Below are 23,184 nucleotides of genomic sequence, written 5' to 3' on the forward strand. Positions count from 1 at the left end.
TCTAAACGAAAGTAATACGTGCCAGAGGCCTATTCTAACAGCAATGTGCGAGTTTACCGCTAGATGCCAGTGAAACAGCGTATGTATAATCTGATGCGCTAATAAGGCTAGGCTTATTGTCCATGTCGCACATTAAATAGTTTAGGAAATTACGTCAGTATTACAAGAATGAAATTGTCATTCATTTTTAAAGTAGGGATACACTGATACGCTTTTATTCGCTCTGATAAATACTAGAATACCGTGGTTTTTAAGATATATGTAAAACTTAAAAGAACATAAATGCAAATTTTATTTTTTACTTAATTCAATATTCATAAGTTCATTTCATGTCTGGACTTTTTTATCTTAAGGAATTGAGTCAGTATACTTCTACTTTTGTCTGTTTTCTACCACTAAAATGTATCAAATTGTTGCATTATGTGCGACACAATGTAGCTGGAGGTACCGCAAGGGGGCAGTGTTTAGTAAAATGAGTTAGATGTAGCGCAAACAAAGAAGACAAGAGGACCAATGTTTGAGGAGTGGGATTGATTGAAAAGGAAAATGAGCATTTCTTAGGAAAGACAAGCAAACGCTCCATTTTGGGTGAAATAATTTCAAGAAGCACGCGTGTGGTTCCACAGTAAAAGTAGAATGTCGAAAACCACAACACAGTCGTAAGTAGAACGCTGCGTTTTGGTTCGCCAGGGCGAACGGTTCTTGCCTGCCTTTAGCTTTCTACCTTTTAAAATGTTGAATTAGCAGTAGATAAGCCGAGATGAACAAAAATGTGACTTGAACTTCTGGGGCGCAAGTCTTTGATCATATCCCGTTTTAAATGTCAGAATAAGCTGTTTGTTTACATTCCACCTTCACGGCTCCATTTGGATTTGTTAAAGTGTTTTAGCTGTCCTCGATTTAACAGAACTTCACATGGCACCGAATATCAATCAGATTGCTTTGAATCATGCAGCAAATCAAGACAAGTCAAGTGGTTCTTTCAAAGGTGAGATCTAATTTATGACTAACTGTATTGTCTGTTGCTTCACTGACGATAACACACTTATGTTTACTTGGTTACAGCTCTTCAGTGTGCAACGTGAGTTGGAGAGTCAGGATGAGCAATAAACACTCTTCCAGGCTGAAAACGGCTTCAAAGAAGAAGCTTGAGAAAAGTCCCAAGCTAAGTGAACATGTTGTCCTACGCCGGATTCAGCCAAAGAGGAGGAGGAGGGGAAGAAATATGGAATTTGATGACAGCAACATTCATAAGAAGGACGATAGCGTCTGTGACATCATTGATCTGATCAACAGTCATGTTGAGGAAGAGCCCAAAAAGGATAGTAGTGTAAAAGTGGTGGTTGACCGAGGATTACATGATTCCGATTTGCAGTGCTGCTCTAGTACCGCTCCTTCCCCTCAGAAAGTCACGACTCCCAGACAAACAAGGTCACCAACAGGCCTATGCCCATCCTGTCGGAAGCTCTACCAGAGGGCGAAGAGGTTGAAAACTCCCATTAAAGATAAACTCTTGGATAATGGTAAGTTTCCCAAAGGATTCCTTTTGGCCATCACTGTATGACTCATTTCAAGTTCACTTATGCTTCTCCCGATCAAATATTGTGCGTCCATTGTCAATAAAGATGCAAGCTTTCTATACTTGTTGCGCTTTGTATTTCAGATCCCACTTCCTTAACATGCGATCAGTGGTTCCTGCTCAAAAAGTGGAAGCCAAGAAGGTTACCTCACTCAGGGTAAGTCAAACTTTGGGTGGAAAGCTGAAAGTGGCCTATGAGTAGGGTGTAAATAACAACACTCAATGTTGTTGTTTTTTTAAGGAGGATTTCCCACAGCGTGCTCCGTGTTCACACACAGTTGAAGGGCAAGGAAAAAGCAAAGCAGAACAAGCAGGATGGCCATAAAAACTTGTGCTCGAGGCAGCATGTTTTCCTTCAGAGGTAATACTTTAATACTCAGAGTACTCATTTCATAAATGAATGAACGTGTTTTCTGTCAAATGCCATGTGTTTGTGTGTCAGGAACCTCAGACGGCCTCGCCAAGTGGCAGAAAGGAAGCAGAGGAAGAGAAACCTGAGGAAGAGGCAAAGAGATGATTCTCAGGGTTCTCCAATGGCCAAGCAGAAGTATCTCCCCCCGCCAGACAACGGTAGCAACTGCAACGATAAGAGCGCTTTTCACTTATCTTGTCTGAATGTTGAGGGATGTCACAGTGAAGAAAGCACAAATGAAGACAAGTCTAGTGTGACCTCTAACGATTCCTGTACTAATTCCACCTTGGAAAGCACCAAGCTCGGGGACATCATGCCCAAGCCAAAAGCATCAAGGACGAAATCGTCATTCCAATACTTGCTTACCCAGTTACGTGGCAACAGCAGCATGATTTTCAAAGACAACTAGTAATAGAGACTTTTCACATATATAAAGCTGGTTGAGGAAGCCACTCGAATACACGTTTACTGTTGTTGATAAAGAATTTGGTTTTAGCGTAACATTTGCAGTTTAAGCTACCGTGGCATATTTTTCTTCCCAAATAAATTAAATTTGAGCCTCATTTGTCCCCTTGGCTAAGTGCAAAAACATGACAGTGGTGAAGAACAAGACAATATCACTGTTGACCCTTTTGAAATCGTTTTTTATTGTTTAGTTGATTTTGTTTTTTGTAATACACTTTCATGCAAAGTAAAATGTTATTCTATTAACCAGTGGAATAAACAATAGAGTAAAACTATTGAAAAATATTTGATAGGGATTGGTTAGCCCTAATCTATGGCACAGGTCCTCATCCGTGGCAATATTATTTGTACAACACTAGCATCCAAGTAAGATATTTTTGGAATAAATATTTTTTTCTTTTTTTTTTTTTTTTACTGGTATCTGAAAAGGAAAATCAAATAAATCGCATGTACATTTTCTGAATTTTTTTGACGGGGATTGGCTGTTAATACAATAATAAAAACAAAAAACAGTCCCACCCTAAGCCTGTCAAAAATCACTGGCAGGTGTCTGTCAACAAGGTTTACTCAGTAATGTTGTTTCTGAGATTTTTTAGGCTGATACTAGTCAACATGGAGGAAGGGAGGGAAGGTTGAGATAAGGGACTGGCACTCTTTTGAAAGAGTAACGCTTTGGATTTGGGACCTGGTTTATTGTTTGTTTATAGGATTAGTCTATTAGAAGAGGATGGACAGTGACAGCTGAGCCGAGCTGAAGCAGGAAGTTGGTCTTCAGAATTTTAAAAAGACAGCTATATTTGAAGTGAAATGTGCAAAATATCACTCCATTTGAGACCTTAATTGTGAAAAATGGAATCCTGGGAAAGTTGACATTAATTCCTAAGATGTGCTGATTCATCATCTTCATCGGTGACGCAGAGATGGCTCCCGCTCCTCTGAAAGCACGTACACGCTCATTGTGTGTACTCCTGCCGGCGTCTTTCCGATTGCCAATAGACCTTGGTTATCACAAAGCCGGGGTCTCCGGGCCAAAACAATTCAAGTTGCGTGCACACGCATGACGGCATCCTGTGACAGAAGCAGTATCAGCACCTGACACCTCGAAAACAGGAAAAAGCATTTGGGCAGGAACACAGATGGGTTCGAGTGCTTGAGGGAGGAGCACCACCACAACTATAAAACTCGTCCGCGTGAGTCCCAACCTCACTCCGTAGAGAAAAGAGAGTCCAACATGTCGTACTATGAGGTAAGCTTTGTCTGAATAATTGAAGCGACAAGAGCAATTTTTCGTGTCTTTAATCATCACTGTTGTCTCCAGCACATCCCCGTCGAGTATGAATACAATGATAGCAGTTCTGGCTCTGGTTCTGGTGATATCGAGGTGGATCTGGAGGAGCCTTGCCAGGTGGAGCACCTGATGACCTCTGACTTTCAGCAGGTCTTTTTACCTGTGGTCTATGCCCTCATCTTCCTGCTGGGCATCACCGGAAACGGTCTGGTGGTCTTTGTCTTGGGCTGTCAGCGTAGGTGAGCCAGCAGGACTATTTGTCCGTTCAAAGTTTCAAAGTCCAAGACTTGTTGTTCACTCTGCTTTCTTTTTTTAGGTCAAAATCCAGCCTTACCGACCGGTACCGATTGCACCTCTCAGCTGCCGATCTCCTCTTTGTTGTGGCGCTTCCGTTCTGGGCGGTGGACGCGGCGCTGGCCGACTGGCGCTTTGGCGCAGCCACCTGCGTCGGCGTGCACGTTATCTATACGGTCAACCTGTACGGCAGCGTGCTCATCCTGGCCTTCATCAGTCTGGACCGCTACCTGGCGGTGGTCCGAGCCACCGATACCAACACGGGTGGCCTGAGGCAAATGCTGGCGCACCGATTGGTCTATGTGGGTGAGTGTCTCTCTTCACATCCCTAGCCGGTCCAATCTATTCTCTTTCACCACGAGTATCTATCTAATCAGTGTTGGGTTCATCCCCGACTGCAGGCGCGTGGTTGCCCGCCGGTTTGCTGGCCATTCCCGACTTGGTATTCGCCCGAACTCAAGAAGGAGGCGAGGGAAGCACCCTGTGCCAGAGATTTTACCCGGCGGAACACGCTCCTCTCTGGGTGGCCGTTTTTCACCTACAGCTGGTCCTCGTGGGTCTGGTGATCCCAGGTCTGGTGCTTCTGGTGTGTTACTGCGTCATCGTCTCCAGGCTGACCCGGGGACCTCTCGGGGGTCAAAGGCAGAAACGCCGAGCGGTGAGGACCACCATCGCGCTGGTGCTCTGCTTCTTTGTGTGCTGGCTGCCCTACGGAGCGGGCGTCTCTGTGGATGCCATGCTGCGTTTGGAGGTTCTGCCCCGCAGCTGCAACCTGGAGGCCTTCCTGGGTGTGTGGTTGGCGGTGGCTGAGCCCTTGGCATTTGCGCATTGTTGCTTAAACCCGCTGCTCTATGCCTTTCTGGGGGCAGGCTTCAAAAATTCCGCCCGCAGAGCCTTGACACTGAGCAGAGCATCCAGTTTGAAGGTTTTACCCAGACGACGCAACGGGGCCTCCACAACCACAGAGTCTGAGTCGTCCAGTTTGCACTCTAGCTAGTGTTTGCTCATTCTGACTCCAAGCGTGAGTGTGCGTGAAATAATCATAGAAATAATCGGAGAATTTAAGGAGCAAGTCTGCTGGCGGTCTTCTCTCAGTTCTCTTGTAAATAGCGTCTTTTGTTGGGTCAATGCTGCTGTGCTTTCACTGGACTGTAATGGTTTATAATAAATATGGAGAAAAAAAAAAAGTCTCTCTTGCCATGTATCACATACTGTATTTCTCATGAGTCAACAACCATCACTTACAGTCTTGAAGGTGCTCAATGCAAAATATAATGCAAATATAGAGCCCGGCACATGCTACATGCTAAAGCAGCCCATTACAAACTTCAAACATAATAATTAACACACATAATGTATAATCTGGGTTTAAAACTAGGGTTAGGGTTTCAAACCAGGTTTAGGGTTTCAAGTCCGAGACATCTTTTTTTTTTTTTTTCAATTAGAACGGAATTTGATAGAATGTATAAAGAGAACACATTTGCCGCATTGGAAATTAAAAATGGACACCGATTACTAAGAATAAAGCTAAAATGAAATGCCAGTTTATCGATCGGGTTCCGCACGCAGCCACACTGGTGGCGCCATTACTGTGACGTCCAAATTGTGCATCCGGATCTCAACAAACCCAAACAACATGGCGGATGATAGCGACAGCTCCGTTTCTAGCGGCAATATTAGCATCATTTTATCCGATTCAGAAACCTCTTTTGACGCAGAATATGATGAATCCAGCAGTTCACTTGGGCTGAGCTGAGCACGTTTTCTGATTTGTGCCCCTCCCGTCACTCTGGTTAGGTTGGCGTAGAAAAAAGTGCTCTTGGGGTCTTTAGAGTGCCGAGTTGACCACGGCACATGAAGAAATGACCACCCGCAACGTTTGGTTTAGTTTTTTTGCGCTTTTTAAATTTTATTGCTTAAATCGGATTTTCTCGACGAGCTGAGCACGTTTTCTGAGTTGTGCCCCTCCCGTCACGCTTCGACATACTTTTGTTTCCAGTCACTGAAGCTAAACGCGAACGTCACTTCCGGCTTCTTCGTTGTTTCGATCGTCAATTGATATTCATAAGCCCGTAAGCTAACTAAAACCGATTTATACATATAGCGGTGTCTCTGGGACTTTAAAATGAAACAGAGCAAGGCAGAAATCACCTGTAACTACCCACTAGGAGTCAACGCAATCAATTTCACATATGAATCCAGTCACCAGTTTGTTCTGCCAAAGATATTATGCTTCCCTGTTTCTTATGGGAAAATTGCTGCAATCAGTTGGCAGTATGATGTGTGCTTAACCTCAGCACCTTTGTACAAAATTGCTTCAGGATCAACCAACTGAATCCAAACATTTGAAGTCACTGAGCCCAAGCATGGATACAATCAACTTCCCGTGGAAAATGACAGCCAAACTGCCTGTGGAAGAATATACTCTGTGTGGACATGTTTTTGTGAGTATGATCAACCATTTTTTTATATATGTCAGAGCAAGGGGTGCAACAAGGGGTCAAGAGTTGGCGTTTCCTTTTAAGACTAAGGTTGTAGGATATCAAATGAGAAAAACAAAACTATAAAATAAAGAAAGTAGGTGATCTTCAAATTTTAAGTCAACAAACCGATCAAATTTAGATAAAATATTCGATAATGTGAAATTTGTCTTTTTCAACAAACGCAAAAAAAGTTTAGAGGACTAATTGACGCTTGTAACTTAAAGACAACAAATGTAAATAAAAACAACCCAGCAAATTGTTTTGGAGCAAACAACTTGCTTGCTTTGTTTTGCAAAGTAACATTTTTTTGTCCCCATGAACTTATTTAGTAACGTTGTTCCAACTGGTTCTGAAAGCATATGGCTAGCGTTGGTCCACAGGTCAACACTTGAACATGCATCTCCCTTGCTGGCAAATATTGCATTCGTCTGCTATTCTACTTAGTGCTCATGGGAATACAGCATCACATAATCACACACATTTTGAGCGCTCCCCACATCACCACTTCCACATGGAAGTGAACGAAACAGAAGCTGGAAGTTTACTGTGCTCCGCTTCCTGGACCAAAGAAAAGGATGAAGATCAAGATGAGAGTTTGAAGACTGATAGGTGAAGTTTTAGGGAAGTCAGGTTGCATGGGAAAAAAAGAAGAGTTTTTGCCTCGTGCTTGTAATGATCAGTGTGTCCAACTGCTGTTTGCTTTTTTTTTTTATGATGACAATTTAGACTTTAACCTGTGGCCTCTCTTTCTCACACAGCAATACACCAGCCTTTCTATTCATAGGGCGTTCAAAACAGGAAAGACTTCCTGCAACTCATTTTAGGAAAAACAAGCAGCTAAAACAATCAAACAACCAAGCAGCACTGCACTCTACAACGCCAAGCGCGCCAATAAAGTCAAATGGAGGAGACATGAAAGGATGTTTAAATCACAGCCATGTACAAATATATTGTAAACACATGTAAGCAATAAAAAAAAAAGACACTTACAAATTGTGACCCAGATATAATTTTCTCCATATTGTCTTCTTGCCGTGTTGAGTTTAAATTAAATGTATAGTGTAAATAAAGTTAAAAAATTGGATGAGGAAAAAAAAGACTAAAGCAATAAACTAAAGGCTGTATTGGAGCGGAGATGAGATGTCTGTGTTTGTTTTTATATTTGTTTTTATTGGATTGCAGCTGATTATCCCAGCCCACCCACCACATTCATTTTCAAACGACAATTTCTTCTCAACTAATTATTTCTAAATAATCATATTTTTTGCCTTGCAAAATCTGTTAATAATGTGGGAAATCAGCGACCCCACGAACAGGCCATCAGCACTTATCCTGTTTATTGTTGTTTCTTCCTCTCAGGAACTTTCAGGAGTTTCATATTTCGACACTTGGACAGATGTTTAAGCAACAATGAGTTCTCATTTTATTTGATAGAATTTTGAGTTTAGTACGCTGGCCTGTGGTAATCAGAATAACATGTCTAAACACGACTTTCCAATACAATTCCAATACTTTCACAGATTTGAAATTATTATTTTTTTCATTCAAGCAAAACTAGTTTTCCAGTCATAGTTTGAAAGATTTTCATGCTGACTTTGAGAATATGAATTTTAGGGGTCATGTAAGTTTCTGTGTGTGTGTGTGTGTGTGTGTGTGTGTGTGTGTGTGTGTGTGTGCGCGCGTGCGCGTTTGCTTATACGTGTGTGTTTTGTTTCAAAGAGTTAGCCGACAGGTGGTCAAGTTTGTCAGACGCGGTTTGTCTGGAGTTTCCTGCGACTGAACAATCGTGGGAAAACCAGAGGTCAAGCAAGACAAAAAGAGAAATAAAGAGGCTGAGAAGGGCTCGATCCAAATGGCGTGCAACAACTTCCTGCTTTGTTCCTAGTGGATTAATACAATGTGACAGGTGAAACCAATTGCCTCCTGGCAGCGTTCATAATGACCGCCATGTGAGGATGGAAATATACGTAGCAAGGATATGGGAATGGCGGCAGAAGTGAATGAAAGAATAAAGCGTTTCATCTCACAGATGGTGCTAAGAATGAAGCCTACGTTGGTCACTTTTCATATGAAAGAATAAAGCGTTTAATCTCACAGATGGTGCTAAGAATGAAGCCTACGTTGGTCACTTTTCATATGCTGGTGTTCCTGTGTTCATTGTTGACTTTTGGACTGTAAACAAATAGTCAGCAGTTTCTATAGGAAGTATTACCATTGTTGACAATATTGAGGACAATTGATCTGGAGCAGAAAGGATTCAAGTTGCTGCGGGGGACTCGGTCGGGTTGGGGGGGCTAAAGTCTGGAGGCCTAAAGAGGGCTATAAATATAGAAATTAGGAATGGGTGTGGCATAGACCTCGGGTCACTTTCTGAGCACTACAGGAGGAGGCAAATAACAATTTGTTACATTTTTGTTCTTTTAGTATTCTCCCAAAAGTCTTGGGAATCATTCAGATGTATTTTACAAAAGTAGGACAAGGCTTTTATATTCCTTTGGGTTTGCAATTTTCACAGTGTCTTAGGGCTCGGGTAACAACTGTCATAGCTCTTGTGTTTTCTGGGTTTGATCAGGTGTTATTTATAATTTTTTGTTATTTTTCATTTCAATTCATATTCCACAAATATTCCACATAATATCATGTTTATACTAGTGAGGCTACATAAAACATAGTATCTTAAAGATTCTTTTTACTAGACATACCCTGGAAGCACTGCATCCAAGAGTATTGCAACAAAATAAGAATATTGTGTTGGAATAAATTGATACTATTTCATGGTACAAACACGAATTGACGTCATCGTGAACGTCAACCATCGTTATTTATTTTTGGGACACTGCCCCCTCGTGGACAATTCTGACTGCAAATGCACGGAGGTAAACCGTATTGAAATAAAACATAATTAAAAAAAGAACTTGCATTTGCGCCCCGAAAACAACCGACTATATTTCATACTATTTTAAAGCATATCAAAGCACACAAACGAAAGCATTTGGCCAAAATGGTCTTTTCCTAAACGTCACCGGACTTCCTGCATTTCAAGAGCATTACTTTTGATTGGCTACAAGTACTGGTATACCAGTTGTGATTGGATGAAATCGGCGCGCTAAATATCACGTGGCGTCGCTTTTCGCGCGAAACGCTGCCCTGTTGTGTGGACCTCGTTGAGTTCGGTTGTCAATACGGCAGCTGTATTGTTTTATATTTCGAGTTTTAGACACTAGTTTTGGATCATATCAGCATGGATGTTGCTACAGCGACCACAGAGAATGCCGGAGAGACGGTGAAAGACGAATTGGCGGATAAGTGTCAGAAGTTATTCCAGGCTTTTTTGGAGGAGTAAGTCAAGCAAAACGCTTCATGTGCATTGTTGTTTGCGAAACTGCACGCTCCCAATGTGCATCCAAGCCGAGGTCGCAAAACGAGACTATTAAGACTTTGAAAGACATATACTTGTGTAAAGCAAGCCTGGTTAAAGTATGTTTTATATCGACTGCTTCATCTTGAGTCGAAGCTGACAACGAAACGTGCGTATTTTGACAAGGAGTAGGAACTACAAATGGATACATACTGTTTTCAAATCTAGGGAGTTCATGTTAAAAGTCGTCAGAAAAGTCAAAGAAAAGTACAAATTCCTGCCAAATGACCACTGTGATTTGTGTGCAGGTTCCAGACTGCGGATGGAGAAGTGAAGTATGTCCAGGAGGCTGAAGAGCTGATCCGACCCGAGAGGAACACATTGCTGGTTAACTTCATTGATCTCGAGGTATTCAACCAGGAGCTGGCAACCACCATCCAAGAGGAATATTACAGGTGTGCGGTCTCTCGAGTTGCAGTATGAAGAACGCTGTGCATGATCTTGGCCGCCCGAGAGCCCGGGTCAGACATGTCAATGTGGCCAACAAGAGTGAATAGTTTGTGTGCTTCATGTTTCTTATTCAGTTGACATTTAGCAAAAATAAAACTGAAGCTCAGTTAAACACATTTGTGCTCTGCCAAAGGAATGAAAAGCTAAATCTGAATGTGACATAAGAAAATATTATATTGTTGCAAGGTTTCAAGTAGTAGGGCTGGGCAATTAGAGAACAACAATAATAATAAGGATGATTTTGATTGACATTGAAGTCACGAATAATGCCATTAATTGCCCCGCCCTGCAAAGCAAAAATATCTGCACGAGCGTCAATGATTTTTGCCATCTCCTGTTTTCAGAGTGTACCCCTTCCTCTGTCGGGCCGTGCGCAACTTTGCAAGGGATCATGGGAAGGTTCCTCTCACAAAAGAGTTCTACGTGGCCCTTGAAGATCTGCCTACTAGACACAAGTGAGATTCATATACCTGGAATTAGGGCTACTAAAGTGTAAGGTGACATTTCGGGATGAGCCTAAGATGCACCAGAATCTATCTTTACAGCTGAATAAATGCCCGTTCCAGCCGTTCTTGGACAGATCATTCAATTTCCTGATATATTTACTTCATGTATTCAAACAGATTTGGCGCCCGTCATTTTTAGTCACAATTGGTTCATGTCACTGTGTACTTTAGGATTCGTGAGCTGTCGTCCATGCGCATCGGCAGCCTGGTGAGGATCAGCGGTCAGGTTGTGAGGACGCACCCTGTCCACCCTGAATTGGTAAGTCATCTGCTCACGCACTTTGCCGGTGGACCCGAGCTGTTTTTGCTCATGACTGTCCCGGTGGCTTCAGGTGAGCGGCACCTTCCTGTGCATGGACTGCCAGGCGGTGATCAAAGACGTCCCTCAGCAGTTCAAATACTCGCCGCCCACCATCTGCCGCAACCCGGCTTGCAACAACCGCTCGCGCTTTCACCTCGACACGCACAAGTCCAAGTTCATTGACTTCCAGAAGGTAACTTGAGAGTTCCCGTGCAAGTGGGAAAGATCACAATGTCATTTGGCGACCTTTGGTTGTGCTCAGGTGCGTATCCAGGAGACTCAGGCGGAGCTGCCCCGCGGTTCCATCCCGCGCTCCCTGGAGGTGGTTCTCAGAGCTGAGGCGGTGGAGACCGCTCAGGCCGGCGACCGATGCGATTTCATCGGGACGCTCATTGTCGTGCCCGATGTTTCACAGCTCAACACTCCTGGTAGGCTTTCCAATTGTCCTCCTCGGTCTCACTTTTGGCTTTTTATTTTTCTTAACCGTCCGTTTGTGTGGATTCCCTTCTCAGGTCTGCGAGCGGAGACCAGTACCAGGGTAGGCGGACCGCAACGCTCCGAGTCGGAAGGTCTGAGGGGATTGAAAGCGTTGGGAGTCCGAGAGCTGTCGTACAGATTGGCCTTCCTGGCCTGTAACGTCGCGCCCACAAACCCTCGGGTAAGAGCGGGAAAAACTGCACAATAGACCCAAATTCTTGGTTCACATTTGGAAACCATTTTCTAAACCATACAAAGCAAAAGAAAACTGTCAACCAGAAGAACTGCATGGAATGATTGTGATTGTATTGAAATCCAAATGGGAATTGTCGCTCCGTAGTTTGGTGGCAAGGAGCTGCGGGAGGAGGAGCAAACGGCCGAGAGCATCAAGAGCCAGATGACCGAGCAAGAGTGGGAGAAGGTATTTGAGATGAGTCAAGACAAGAACCTGTACCATAACCTGTGCACCAGCCTCTTCCCCACCATCCACGGTGAGCGGCGCCGTTCTTCGAGCGACAAACACGCCTGGTGTGAAAGCTTACGTGGTTTGAATGCGGTTGCCGTTGTAGGCAATGACGAGGTGAAACGCGGCATCTTGCTGATGCTGTTTGGCGGCGTTCCCAAGACGACCATAGAGGGAACCTCGCTGAGAGGAGACGTCAACGTCTGTGTCGTCGGAGACCCCAGTACTGCCAAAAGCCAGTTCCTCAAGTAGGTACACAAACAAGTCCACTGCAAATGGTCGCCGATATTCTAAAATACTGCTCCTAATACAGCATTTTATTATATACTACATGTGATTTATTATGACTTTTTTCATGTGGGAAAGGAGCAGCTGATAGCTACACTTCTCAGCCCTTTATTGCCCGAACAGATATCTTGTAACACAATGTGCACACTGGTACAAGAGCTGCTGTTTGTCACAGCTCACACCCAGACACCCAGCCCAAGCAAGTTTCAAGGGGTCCAAACCGTCTCTCCGTAGTTGACCCATGATGATGTACTTGTGTGCACGTTTGTAGACATGTGGAGGAGTTCAGCCCCAGAGCCGTTTACACCAGCGGCAAAGCTAGCACCGCTGCGGGTCTGACTGCCGCCGTAGTCCGAGATGAAGAATCGCACGAGTTTGTGATTGAGGCCGGAGCTTTGATGCTGGCTGATAATGTGAGTGAGGTTTTCTCTTGTTTTTCTTTCTTGAATGTAGCTGGGGCTCCAGAGCACTATTTCTTGGATACACAAGATTGATTGTCCTAGTCTGCAGCTGGGAAGTAGACAGAATTATAGTTGCAGTTGCTCTTCTAACTGTGATGGCTTTGTCAAGCTTTTGAACGGCAGATATAAGCAAGGTGACATGGCATGAATATGCTTGTATGACTTGTGTTTGCCTTTAAGGGTGTGTGCTGCATTGATGAGTTTGACAAGATGGACCTCAAAGACCAAGTGGCCATTCATGAGGCCATGGAGCAACAGACAATCAGCATAACTAAGGCTGGAGTCAAGGTAAAAGTGAACATGTATTTGATGCACAGCAGTCACTTAGCAAACCATTTGCATTCTTGAGGCGAGACCCAGCACTACCGTCTGAAAATGCCAATCATAATCCAAATGTCGGCAATGTGTAACACCTTCGTCTCCAGGCCACCCTGAACGCTCGCACGTCCATCCTCGCCGCCGCCAACCCCGTCAATGGGCGCTATGACCGCAGTAAGAGCTTGAAACAGAACGTCAACTTGACCGCCCCCATCATGAGTCGCTTCGACCTTTTCTTCGTCCTGGTGGATGACTGCAACGAGGTCGCTCGCCACACTTCTCGACTGACTTATATGGCACACGGCGTCCCTCCTTGTAAAACGGAGAATGCTTTGTGTGCATTGCAGGTGACGGATTACGCCATCGCCAGGCGCATCGTCGATCTCCACTCGCGTGTGGAGGAATCTGTGGACAGGCAGTACTCGTTGGATGAAATCCGGAGATACCTGCTTTTTGCTAGGCAGTTCAAACCAAAAGTGCGTCCAACAAATCTTCCCGTTTGTCGAGTGGCGATTTGCCTACCATGCACATTTTCGGCCATTTTGTACAGATTTCAAGCGAATCCCAAGAGTTCATCGTCGAGCAGTACAAGCGCCTCCGGCAGCGGGATGGCTCGGGCGGTGTGACCAAGTCTGCCTGGCGCATCACCGTGCGCCAGTTGGAGAGCATGATCCGCCTTTCCGAGGGCATGGCCAGGATGCACTGTTGTGATGAGGTGGGTCCAAATAGAAATGAAATGAAATGAAATGAAATGAAATGAAATGAAATGAAATGGATGCATTTGAGTTGAAAGTCTGACTCTGTCTGACTCTCCCCCGCCCCCCTCCCGTTCATGATTCTAGGTACAGCCCAAACATGTAAAGGAAGCCTTTCGTCTTTTGAATAAGTCCATTATCAGAGTAGAGACGCCTGACATTAACCTGGAGCAAGATGAGGAACAGGAAGAGGAGGAGATACCGGAGGAAGGTACACCTGGCTTTCATTTATGACTCCACTCCCCCCACCCACCCACCGTCCCTCTCATTATCGGGCCGATTCGAATGCTGCTGTCTTGCTCTAAAGCCAAAAGACTGACTTTCCCCTCTGTATAAGGGATCGTCTCATCCAACCACTTAAAATGCAGGTAATGTCCCGAACGGAGTGAACGGTGAGGTCCGTGGAATAAACGGGCACGCCGGCGGTCTTGTCAACGGCGGGAACGGTCACGCTGAGGCCGACAGTCAGCCCAAACCGTCCCTTCGTCTCTCTTTTGCCGAGTACCAGCGCATCTCCAACTTGCTCGTCCTGCATCTACGCAGAGCAGAAGAAGGTAATCCACCTCCTCGGGAAATGATTTCAAAGAAGCGCCTCTTCACTTTCCTCCCAGTTTTTATTTATTTTTATTTTTTTAAATGATCTTGCCTGCAGCTGAGGAGGAAGAGGAGTTGAAGAAAAACGCAGTGGTCAATTGGTACCTGAAGGAAATTGAGTCTGAGATCGACTCAGAGGAGGAGCTCATCAATAAGAAAGGACTGATCGAGAAGGTCATCCACCGGCTGGTGCACTTTGTGAGTCTGCTTGCTGATCAAAGATTTATGACTCTGATTCGCAACTCTGGCTCTCTTCATTGAGTGTGTTTTTACTTGCGTAGGATCACATCCTCATCGAGCTGTCTCAGTCCGGCTTAAAGGGTTCCGAGCCTGCAAGCACAGAAGGAGAGATGGTTCTAGTCGTCAATCCCAACTACACTCTCGAAGATTGAACTCCTCTTTGCCCTCCTGTGTCTTTGGTTCCTTTACATACAAACACAAACTATGAAACAAAAAAGAATCACCCTGGTGATTGATGTATGCGCATATGTACTGGTAGCATTGGGCATGGTGACTGGTGCACAATGATTTGGTTGAGCGGTTTTCTAAAAAAAAAAAATTCACACTTGATGTAAATATGGTGTCCATCCTCTCATATGTAATAGGTTGTCACCAATTAAATTGTCCTGTGTATTGTAGTATTTTCTCTTATGCTGCTGTGAATTGTGGTTTGAGTAAATAATGGAAGACTGTCCTTTGCATACTATTTCCAACATTTCCTATCCATTCTAATGTAGTGCACACCATCTAGTGATGTGCAGCCAGCCCATCTAAGCTTACACCCTGGGCTGGCTGACAGTCACAAATTGGTCCATTTTTAACAGGGAGTGATCATTTCTTTACTCCTCATCAGGTGCCCATTTTTGCAGGACAAGCACTTTGCATAGTGTTGAGTTTTGTATTCAGATGCAATTCAAACTAAAACAGAAATATTAACTTCAGATAAGCTCCACCAGGAAGTTTGCATTGTTTCAGCAACAACACTGGACTCAGGAAATAGCATGCAAGAGAAGTCAGTTCAAGAAGCTAATGTCTCAAAACATCATTTTTGTCATGCGTTCATTATTGTTATCAGTGGCTAAATTCAAAATTGGAAACTTTTAAATCATTCAACTTAAATAATACATAAGCCAATCGTCACCCAAATTTCGATCGTAAAACTCAATGTTTGCTATTGTGATGTATATTGATTGTAACGTTGGAGTACCAAAAAGTTGGATTTTGTGATGTGACAGATATTGTCCACAAGGTGGCAGACAAAACCCCGGAGGCTGCAACTGCGCATGCTTTTGCGCATGTGCAGACTGTTGCCGACAACATGGCGGCCTTCGGGACAGTACTCCTTGGCGCAGCTTGCAAAGGTAAACAACATTTAATGTTACTTTCAAACGTCGACACTCACACACATATAATTGACGGTATATGACGAGATACTCCCCGATTATCATTTGTCAGTTTATTACCCTTTTATGAACAGTTCAGTGTTGTGCAGGTGCAGCCCTCGTTCCTGGAGGTCGGTGGTTAGTGACGAGATACCTTTCAGCGACACTTGGCCCGTGTTTGAGGCTGTCAGTGCCGGCTGCATCGCTCTGCACTCGTGGGACGGAGCCACAGAGAAGCCGAAAGGATAGTGGAGTGGCTGGGGAAGAGGAAAGGGAAAGTGAGGGTCCCGAGTACATTCCCCTTAAAAAGGCGAAAAATCCCATGATGAACATTGGGTATGCATGGTGAGTGAGTTAGTTTTGTGTGCATGTCAAGTAGTATCAAGTTCAACACAGTACACCACTTGACTGTAGCTAAATAAATACATGCTGACGCTTGGTTTCCTCGATGTTGTCACACATTGTCCTTATCACTGAGCAACAGGCGTTTTCTCTCTTGCTTCTGTCTCAGGATGATAGGCCTCCCCACTGGTATTATCGGCTTTCTGCTGGCCAAAAGGCAAGTGGACAAGAACCGTTTAAAGCAGCTAAAAGTTCGACAGAGGATACGGAGCTCCAACGAGGGCGACTACGAAGGGAGCCGCTATCGCCATGCTGCAGAGACTGTTAAAGTTGACCAATAATGCCTGTACTACATCCTGGGACCTCCTGACGGAATAACCTGAATAACTCCGTCCTGCAAATTCAGTTGATCGCCTGAACGGATCAGTGAGGGAGGGAACCAATCCTGACTTTCCCGTTCGGGTGAACTGCCTTCCTTCCCGTGCATCAATGGATCACTGAGTCAGTGAAGGTGTTGCGTCTCCCTCCTGGCGTCAACTATGTAAGTCAGAATGTCCATTTACGATTTGCCGAGGAAAGAAAGAAAGAACCACTCACTGAAACACCACTTCTTTTATGCACGTTTTCTCCAAGCTAACGGCTAACGGCTTTATTGCATGAAGGGATGCGCCGTTATGCAACAACGGGGAGATAGATGATGCTTCTCTTTGGGTAATCTTGATTTTATAACACTCGTAGTAGTTTTTAAATAATGTGTATGCATATATACGCCTAAATATTGTTATCCAATATATCAACTGCAATTTCACATTGGATTGCTGGTTTGAAATTTACTTTTATTATTATTATTATTATTTTAATAAACATTTATGTTAAAACTTGTCTGGTGTTTTAGTCCTTGTTTTTATATTCTCCAATTAAAACATAAAAATCAGACGTTTGGTTAACTGCTTTATATGACTACATGACCTGTGTAGGTACACCTCATGGACACTTTGATAGGTACACTACACCAGTGTTTCCCAACCTTTTTTCATTCACGGCACACCTTTTCATTGGAAAAAATCTCGAGGCACACCACCAACAAAAATCTGTTAAGTGTTACACCAGCTTCCATATTAAAATCAGCTATATTACAACAAAAGACGTAAAGTTCTATTCCTGTATATGTATGGAGAGTAGAATAATTGAATGAAATAAATACAAAATATACTTTAAATTGTATTTCTTTTGCAAATGAAAGTGACAGTTTTTGAAAAAAGGTTTTAGACTAAGGAATAAAATATTGAACACCAACTCATATAACAATGTAAATGACATATATATATATATATATATATATATATATATATATATATATATATATATATATATATATATATATATATATATATATATATACATATTGTCTGGTGTTTTATTCCTTGTTTTTATTTTTGGGGGCATGAAAACAAAAATCTGACATTTGGTTTACTGCTTTATATGACAATATGTGTAGGTACACCTCATGGACATTTCAATAGGTACACTCCACGAGGTAAAAAAAAAAAAAGAATAAATACATAAAGGGTTAATTGCACGGTAAAAGCACATTTGGGTATGTTCTCACACCTGGGTTTGAACTAAGTTCTTCCCGAACATGAGCCCGCGTCACTCACCAATCGACTATTTCGACCTAATTACAGTTAATGGTCGTCTGCGCTTTTGTTTTGTACTAGTGATGTGCATTCCAGTTCTCAAGTGAACTGAATCTTTAGAATCGGTTCACTCACCCTAACCTCCTGATTGGCTGTTTGATGTGTGACGTCATTTGGACACTCCATTAGGTACACCGCCCTTTTCAAGTGTACCTAATAACAGGCCACTTTATGAGGGAAAATATCATGGTCAAAGGTCACAGGTGTCAAGCTCTAGTCCTCGGGGCCGCGTTCCAACATGTTTTCCAAGATAATAAAGTGGCCACTTTATTAGGTAGACTTGAAAAGGGCGGTGTACCTAATGGAGTGTCCGTGTGATTTCCTCGTTAAGCGCAGCTGCGTGAAAAGTTTTTGGTCACTTTCAACGGATAGTCCGAAGCAACGCTTTCCACAGTAGTCACCATGACAGGCGACCACCTGGTGGCGTCAGTGTGCCGAGCGCCGTTGGACGATCAGGAGAAGAAGATTTGAATCGCCGGATGTGACGTCAGGGCTTTAGGTCAATTGAAGACACGTGTGCTCGCTCAAGGGGAGTTATCGTATGCAGGTGCCACCGGAGGCGGCGGCGGCGGCGGCGGCGGACGGTTTCTCAGGTAAGCGAGCATGCTAGCAAATCTCCTGCCGTTTCTCACGACGGCACGCTTTGTTGCTTTTTCTCACAAGCCTTTTTTTTTCTATTTATTTTGTTTGTCGCGGGATTGTCGTACTCTCGTGACTCGGCAACGTCACGTCCACCGCGACGGTGGGCCTGGAGGTAAATTGTAGGCCGCCGCAGGCCATTTAGCCCGTGAGCAAATGTTTGCAGTTGCCATTTGTTATTTCTTGCAGGATTTTCGCTGTCTAGGGAGTGCTTGAGCTTTCGGCACGACACGGCACGCCACAATCCACTTTGCGTCGCGTAGCGTCGCGTCGTTGCGCGTTTTGGTGGTATTTTAAATGTCTTTCGCGGTTGGTTGTTCTTTTTTCCATGCTGGCCAGCAATTTTTTCATTCGTCTGTCTGTAGACGGTTCGTAAATGACGCCGCCGATAAGCGCGTGTTTGTCCGACTATAGGAAACGTTAGTTTGACTCTAGTCAACTTAACCATTTTTTAAATTATTTTATATGATGCGTGTGCCATTTCCGTGTCATGCAAACTGGTGAATGCAACGTATATGTCACGTCCAAGTCGGACCAAATCCATTTAAAGACGGCGCCCGCCCGAGCCCGTTCTCGTTCCGTTACGCAACAAACATTTGCGCGGCGGGTTATTTTCTCCCGTCTTGGACGCCGCCAACCTGGATCAGCTGTCCAATGTGAGGGGAGTTGATGAATGATGAAATTAAAATCTGAGTTATAATCCTGAATAATTATCATAATTTACTACAATGTGATGATTGTATATTTTTGCAAATGTAAAACTCTACTTAGAATGTATCAAATTCAAATATGAACTATAATTTTGATCAATTATCATAACTTACTACAATATAATATTTTTTTTTCAAATGTAAAACTCCTAGTATGTATAATTGTTGGTAAAAAATCATGCCATTGGCACTCGACTCAATGTCTATTTTTGTTGCAATCGTTTGCTTGTCTTTTGCAGCACTAAAAACTGCCGCCCAGCCAGCATCCTTCTATACAAAGCAAGCAGGAGGCTCTTGAAGGAGCCCTTTCAGTGATGTTGAGGACACTGAGGAAGAGTAGTCCTAAATCGGGTGAAAACCTGTTTTTGTCAAGTTTCAACTTCCCAACACACAATGGTTGTCGAGTTTTAGCTTCCCAGCACACAATTAATGGCTGTCTGTGTTTTTGTAGGCTGCAAGAGGAGCCGAATGGGATAATTCCATATGAAAAGGCACAATGGCTTATCCGAAGGAGCCATGGCCTATCCAAAGGAGCCATGGCCTATCCAAAGGAGCCATGGCCTATCCAAAGGAGCCATGGCCATATGCAAAGGAGCAAAGGAGCCATGGCCATATGCAATGGCCATATGCAAAGGAGCCATGGCCATATGCAAAGGAGCAAAGGAGCAATGGCCATATGCAAAGGAAAAATGGCCATATCAAGTCAAGAATCAAGCATCGCGCTGCAAAAGTCGACGTGTGCGGATCATGTGCCCAGGAGGGGGCAGTGTGGTTGCCTTTGGTTATGGGTGCACGACGGAAAGGTTGCAGGTGTGGACAGTGTTTAGGGCTCTGATGGTTGGTCCTGCTTTCGAGGTGCGCTGTGGTTGTGGCTGGTCTGGATCCAGCGTTGTCTTGTGCTTGGTTGCCATTGACGGCCCACTTGGGGGAGGACGTGGTTCCGTGGATGGACACAAAACTGAACTTTGACGTGGAGCCGAATGTCCAATTTGGCCATACGACTTGTACCATTGTGTATCTTTTTCAAATTCCACTGCAGACCTCAATCGCAAATCAAATTAAGGGGGGTTTTATTTCAAAGTTTGTTGTCTCTCTATGTACAATAAAAGAGTAGAGCACGAACTTATCGATGCTGCACTTGCAGCTTTTTTTAAATAATAATTAAAAGGTCGAATTTCCTCCAATATATAGTTTTAAAAAAATGTTACTGAATGGATGAAACGTATGAGAGTTTAAAAAATAAATAAAATTAAAAAAAAGGCTTGTGGAACTTTTGTTAGCACTGTAGTGCCAGCAAGGGGGGGGGGGCCGGGGCAGGGTGGTGGGCGACTGTTCCATAAAAAATAAATCATCAGACGTGTATACATTATGGCACAAGTCCTGCACAACTTGATGTATGCTTCAAGAATGTACATTAACATTATGATTTGTTTATTGAATTGAATTACATCAAAATTACATCTGTCTGTGGAAATATGAAATATGGTGATGTATAAAATCAGTCCATCCCTTCACCTTTGCTATTGTCTTCTTTCCCCTCTGAAGGTTTTTATAGATACTGATGATGGTGTTACAAATACTTTCATGTACAGTGTAAATCCCCTTCAAGGAAATTTAATTTATGTACGTGTGTATATATGTGATAAATCTGAATCTAATGGTGACCTCAAGTGTTTTCAAATATTTCCATCTGTTAATTTCCTTTGGGCCGAGCCCCCTCCGGCCTGCACCTGTAAACTCCTCCATCATAATACATTTCCAAGCTATGTAAAAATGAAAACATATTTCCATTTAAAAAAAAAAGTCCTCTTTTAATATTCATGATTTCTTAAAATTGACCAAATTTAAACGGATGTCTTCCTTTAGTCCAGCTCGTTCCAGCGGCATTGGTCTTGTGTATGTATGATTTTGTGTGTGTTTTTAAATAACGTTTTCCTACTTTATTTTATTGTATGTAAATAGCTGTTAGTCACGTGACCCAATGTGGAGGTACTTGTGGGCGGGGCCTGCTAAAAGACCAACTACGGAAGCTCCCCAAGTACTGATGTGCATTCCAGTTCTTTTAGGTGAACTGAATCTTTAGAATCTCTTTGAACGAATCGTTCACTCACGAGCCAACACTATTTTGAAGGGTTTTCAGTCTTGAGGTGAGCGTTGGTTGCCCTTCTGTCACTGTCATGGACACGAGTCTTTGGTCAAGTGTTAAACGTCATTGCCTCTAACACGATGGAACCATGGTTCGGGACCCGCCCTTACCCACGAGCTGTACTTTGTCGATTTTCTCTCACTTCTGCATAAAGTTTGTGACTTTTTTTTTTTTTTTTGAAGGCAGGTTTCAGTCTTGCCTGTCGGAAAGGTGGGCGTGGTCAAGCCAATTTCAGTTGCGCTGTGATTGGTCAGACTGAATTTGGGCAGAGGTAGGAGGCGGGCAAAGTGGCACTTAGGTTTTTGAAGGCAGTTTTCAGTCTTGAGGTGAGCGACGGGTGCAACCGCCCGCGTGTGAAGTGGCCTGTCACGTGGTACGCTAGTGTGCAAAGCACCATTGGACGAGCAGGCGAGGAAGATTTGAATTGACGGATGTGACGTCATGTCTTCGGGTGAATTGGGGAAGTTGTCAAATACCGGTGCAATCACCCGCGCAGCGGGCGGTTTCTCAGGTAAGCTAACATGCTAGGAAATGTTTGTCGCTCATTGGCGTTTCTCACGACGGACGCCTTGTTTGTTTGTTGCAGGATTCAAGGCGAGTTATCAAATGCAGGCGCCACCGACCGTGTGGCGGTTTCTCGGGTAAGCTATCAAATGTTTGTCGTTCATTGGCGTTTCTCACGACGGACGCCTTGTTTGTTTGTTGCAGGATTCAAGGCGAGTTATCAAATGCAGGCGCCACCGACCGTGTGGCGGTTTCTCGGGTAAGCTATCAAATGTTTGTCGTTCATTGGCGTTTCTCACGACGGACGCCTTGTTTGTTTGTTGCAGGATTCAAGGCGAATTATCAAATGCAGGCGCCACCGACCGTGTGGCGGTTTCTCGGGTAAGCTATCAAATGTTTGTCGTTCATTGCCGTTTCTCACGACGGACGCCTTGTTTGTTTGATGCAAACAAATATCTTGAAAATCTTTTCACACTCGCCCCGGCCACCGCGACTGTCGTTTTGCCGCTACAGTATTTCAAATCTCTTTGGCGTTGTGTTTCGTCAAATTAACAATGTTGCATTACATATAGTGTGCTATTTCCGTGTTATGCAAGCTGATGAATGTGACGAATTTGTTACGTCATGTTCAAATCTATTCCAAGATGGCGCCCGCCCGCCCGCCGTTATGCAACAAACATTTGCGAGCGTGATTTTCTCCCGTTTAGTCGACTGCTCGATTCATGCCGACATTTTTGAGTGAGTTGATGGATGATAAAATTAAATTATTATAATTCGGATACTTTTGTAATTATTATAAGTCATTACAATATACTGATAATTGTATACATATTTTAAATATAAAACTGGAGTTGGTATGTGTAATTGTTGCAAAAATATCATGCCATTGCCACTCTACTCAATGTCTAATTGTAACTCCCAGATGCAGAGCACATAGTATGGTATGATATTGTATGGTATTGTATGCATTGTGTGTATGGTAGCGTATGGCAGGGTATTGTATGTGTTCTGTCTATCCATCCATCCGCCCACCCGTCCATCCATCCACCCATCCACCCAACCATCCATCCACCCGCCCATCCGTCCATCCGCCCAACCCACCCACCCGTCCATCCGCCCACCCACCCATCCAATCCATCCACCCACCCATCCAGCCACCTGTCCGTCCATCCACCCACCCGTCCATCCAACCACCCACCCACCCGTCCGTCC

At 43.8% G+C, this 23,184-nt stretch overlaps 2 protein-coding genes across 4 annotated transcripts; both read left to right on the plus strand.

Moving 5' to 3' along the window:
- Positions 1-112: 112 nt before the first annotated feature.
- LOC125984837 (C-X-C chemokine receptor type 4) lies at positions 113-5,207 on the plus strand. Of its 2 annotated transcripts, XM_049747118.2 has the most exons (8): positions 113-988; positions 1,066-1,523; positions 1,664-1,736; positions 1,821-1,940; positions 2,022-3,702; positions 3,775-3,983; positions 4,061-4,344; positions 4,440-5,207. In XM_049747118.2, exons 5-8 carry the CDS (start codon positions 3,688-3,690, stop codon positions 5,033-5,035), a joined length of 1,104 nt encoding a protein of 367 aa, XP_049603075.1. In that variant the 5' UTR covers positions 113-988; positions 1,066-1,523; positions 1,664-1,736; positions 1,821-1,940; positions 2,022-3,687; the 3' UTR covers positions 5,036-5,207. The 2 variants fall into 2 exon arrangements, with proteins under 2 accessions (XP_049603075.1, XP_049603074.1); XM_049747117.2 differs by lacking the exons at positions 3,775-3,983; positions 4,061-4,344; positions 4,440-5,207 and having other exon boundaries at positions 300-659; positions 908-988; positions 2,022-2,554.
- Positions 5,208-5,629: 422 nt separating this feature from the next.
- Positions 5,630-15,244, plus strand: mcm6 (minichromosome maintenance complex component 6). 2 transcript variants are annotated; one of them, XM_049747079.2, is made up of 19 exons: positions 5,630-5,794; positions 6,360-6,482; positions 10,188-10,334; positions 10,734-10,844; positions 11,067-11,154; positions 11,228-11,389; positions 11,459-11,624; positions 11,709-11,854; positions 12,014-12,164; positions 12,243-12,384; positions 12,696-12,837; positions 13,066-13,173; positions 13,311-13,466; positions 13,551-13,679; positions 13,754-13,918; positions 14,046-14,169; positions 14,327-14,512; positions 14,611-14,750; positions 14,834-15,244. In XM_049747079.2, the coding sequence occupies exons 2-19, from the start codon at positions 6,475-6,477 to the stop codon at positions 14,942-14,944; spliced, it is 2,382 nt and encodes a 793-aa protein (XP_049603036.1). In that variant the 5' UTR covers positions 5,630-5,794; positions 6,360-6,474; the 3' UTR covers positions 14,945-15,244. The 2 variants fall into 2 exon arrangements, with proteins under 2 accessions (XP_049603036.1, XP_049603033.1); XM_049747076.2 differs by lacking the exons at positions 5,630-5,794; positions 6,360-6,482 and adding an exon at positions 9,639-9,860.
- The last annotated feature ends 7,940 nt before the right edge of the window (positions 15,245-23,184 follow it).

Source organism: Syngnathus scovelli, chromosome 17 (genome assembly GCF_024217435.2).
Source record: "Syngnathus scovelli strain Florida chromosome 17, RoL_Ssco_1.2, whole genome shotgun sequence".
NCBI classification, from domain to species: Eukaryota; Metazoa; Chordata; class Actinopteri; order Syngnathiformes; family Syngnathidae; genus Syngnathus; species Syngnathus scovelli.

Coding starts and splice junctions, on each gene's coding strand:
- LOC125984837 (XM_049747117.2), top strand. CDS start 637: ATGTCGAAAACCACAACACAGTC. Junction 1,524..1,663: donor AGATAAACTCTTGGATAATG/GTAAGTTTCCCA, acceptor TTTGTATTTCAG/ATCCCACTTCCTTAACATGC. Junction 1,941..2,021: donor CAGCATGTTTTCCTTCAGAG/GTAATACTTTAA, acceptor TTTGTGTGTCAG/GAACCTCAGACGGCCTCGCC.
- mcm6 (XM_049747076.2), top strand. CDS start 9,763: ATGGATGTTGCTACAGCGACCACAGAGAATGCCGGAGAGACGGTGAAA. Junction 9,861..10,187: donor TTCCAGGCTTTTTTGGAGGA/GTAAGTCAAGCA, acceptor ATTTGTGTGCAG/GTTCCAGACTGCGGATGGAG. Junction 13,467..13,550: donor TGGTGGATGACTGCAACGAG/GTCGCTCGCCAC, acceptor TGTGCATTGCAG/GTGACGGATTACGCCATCGC.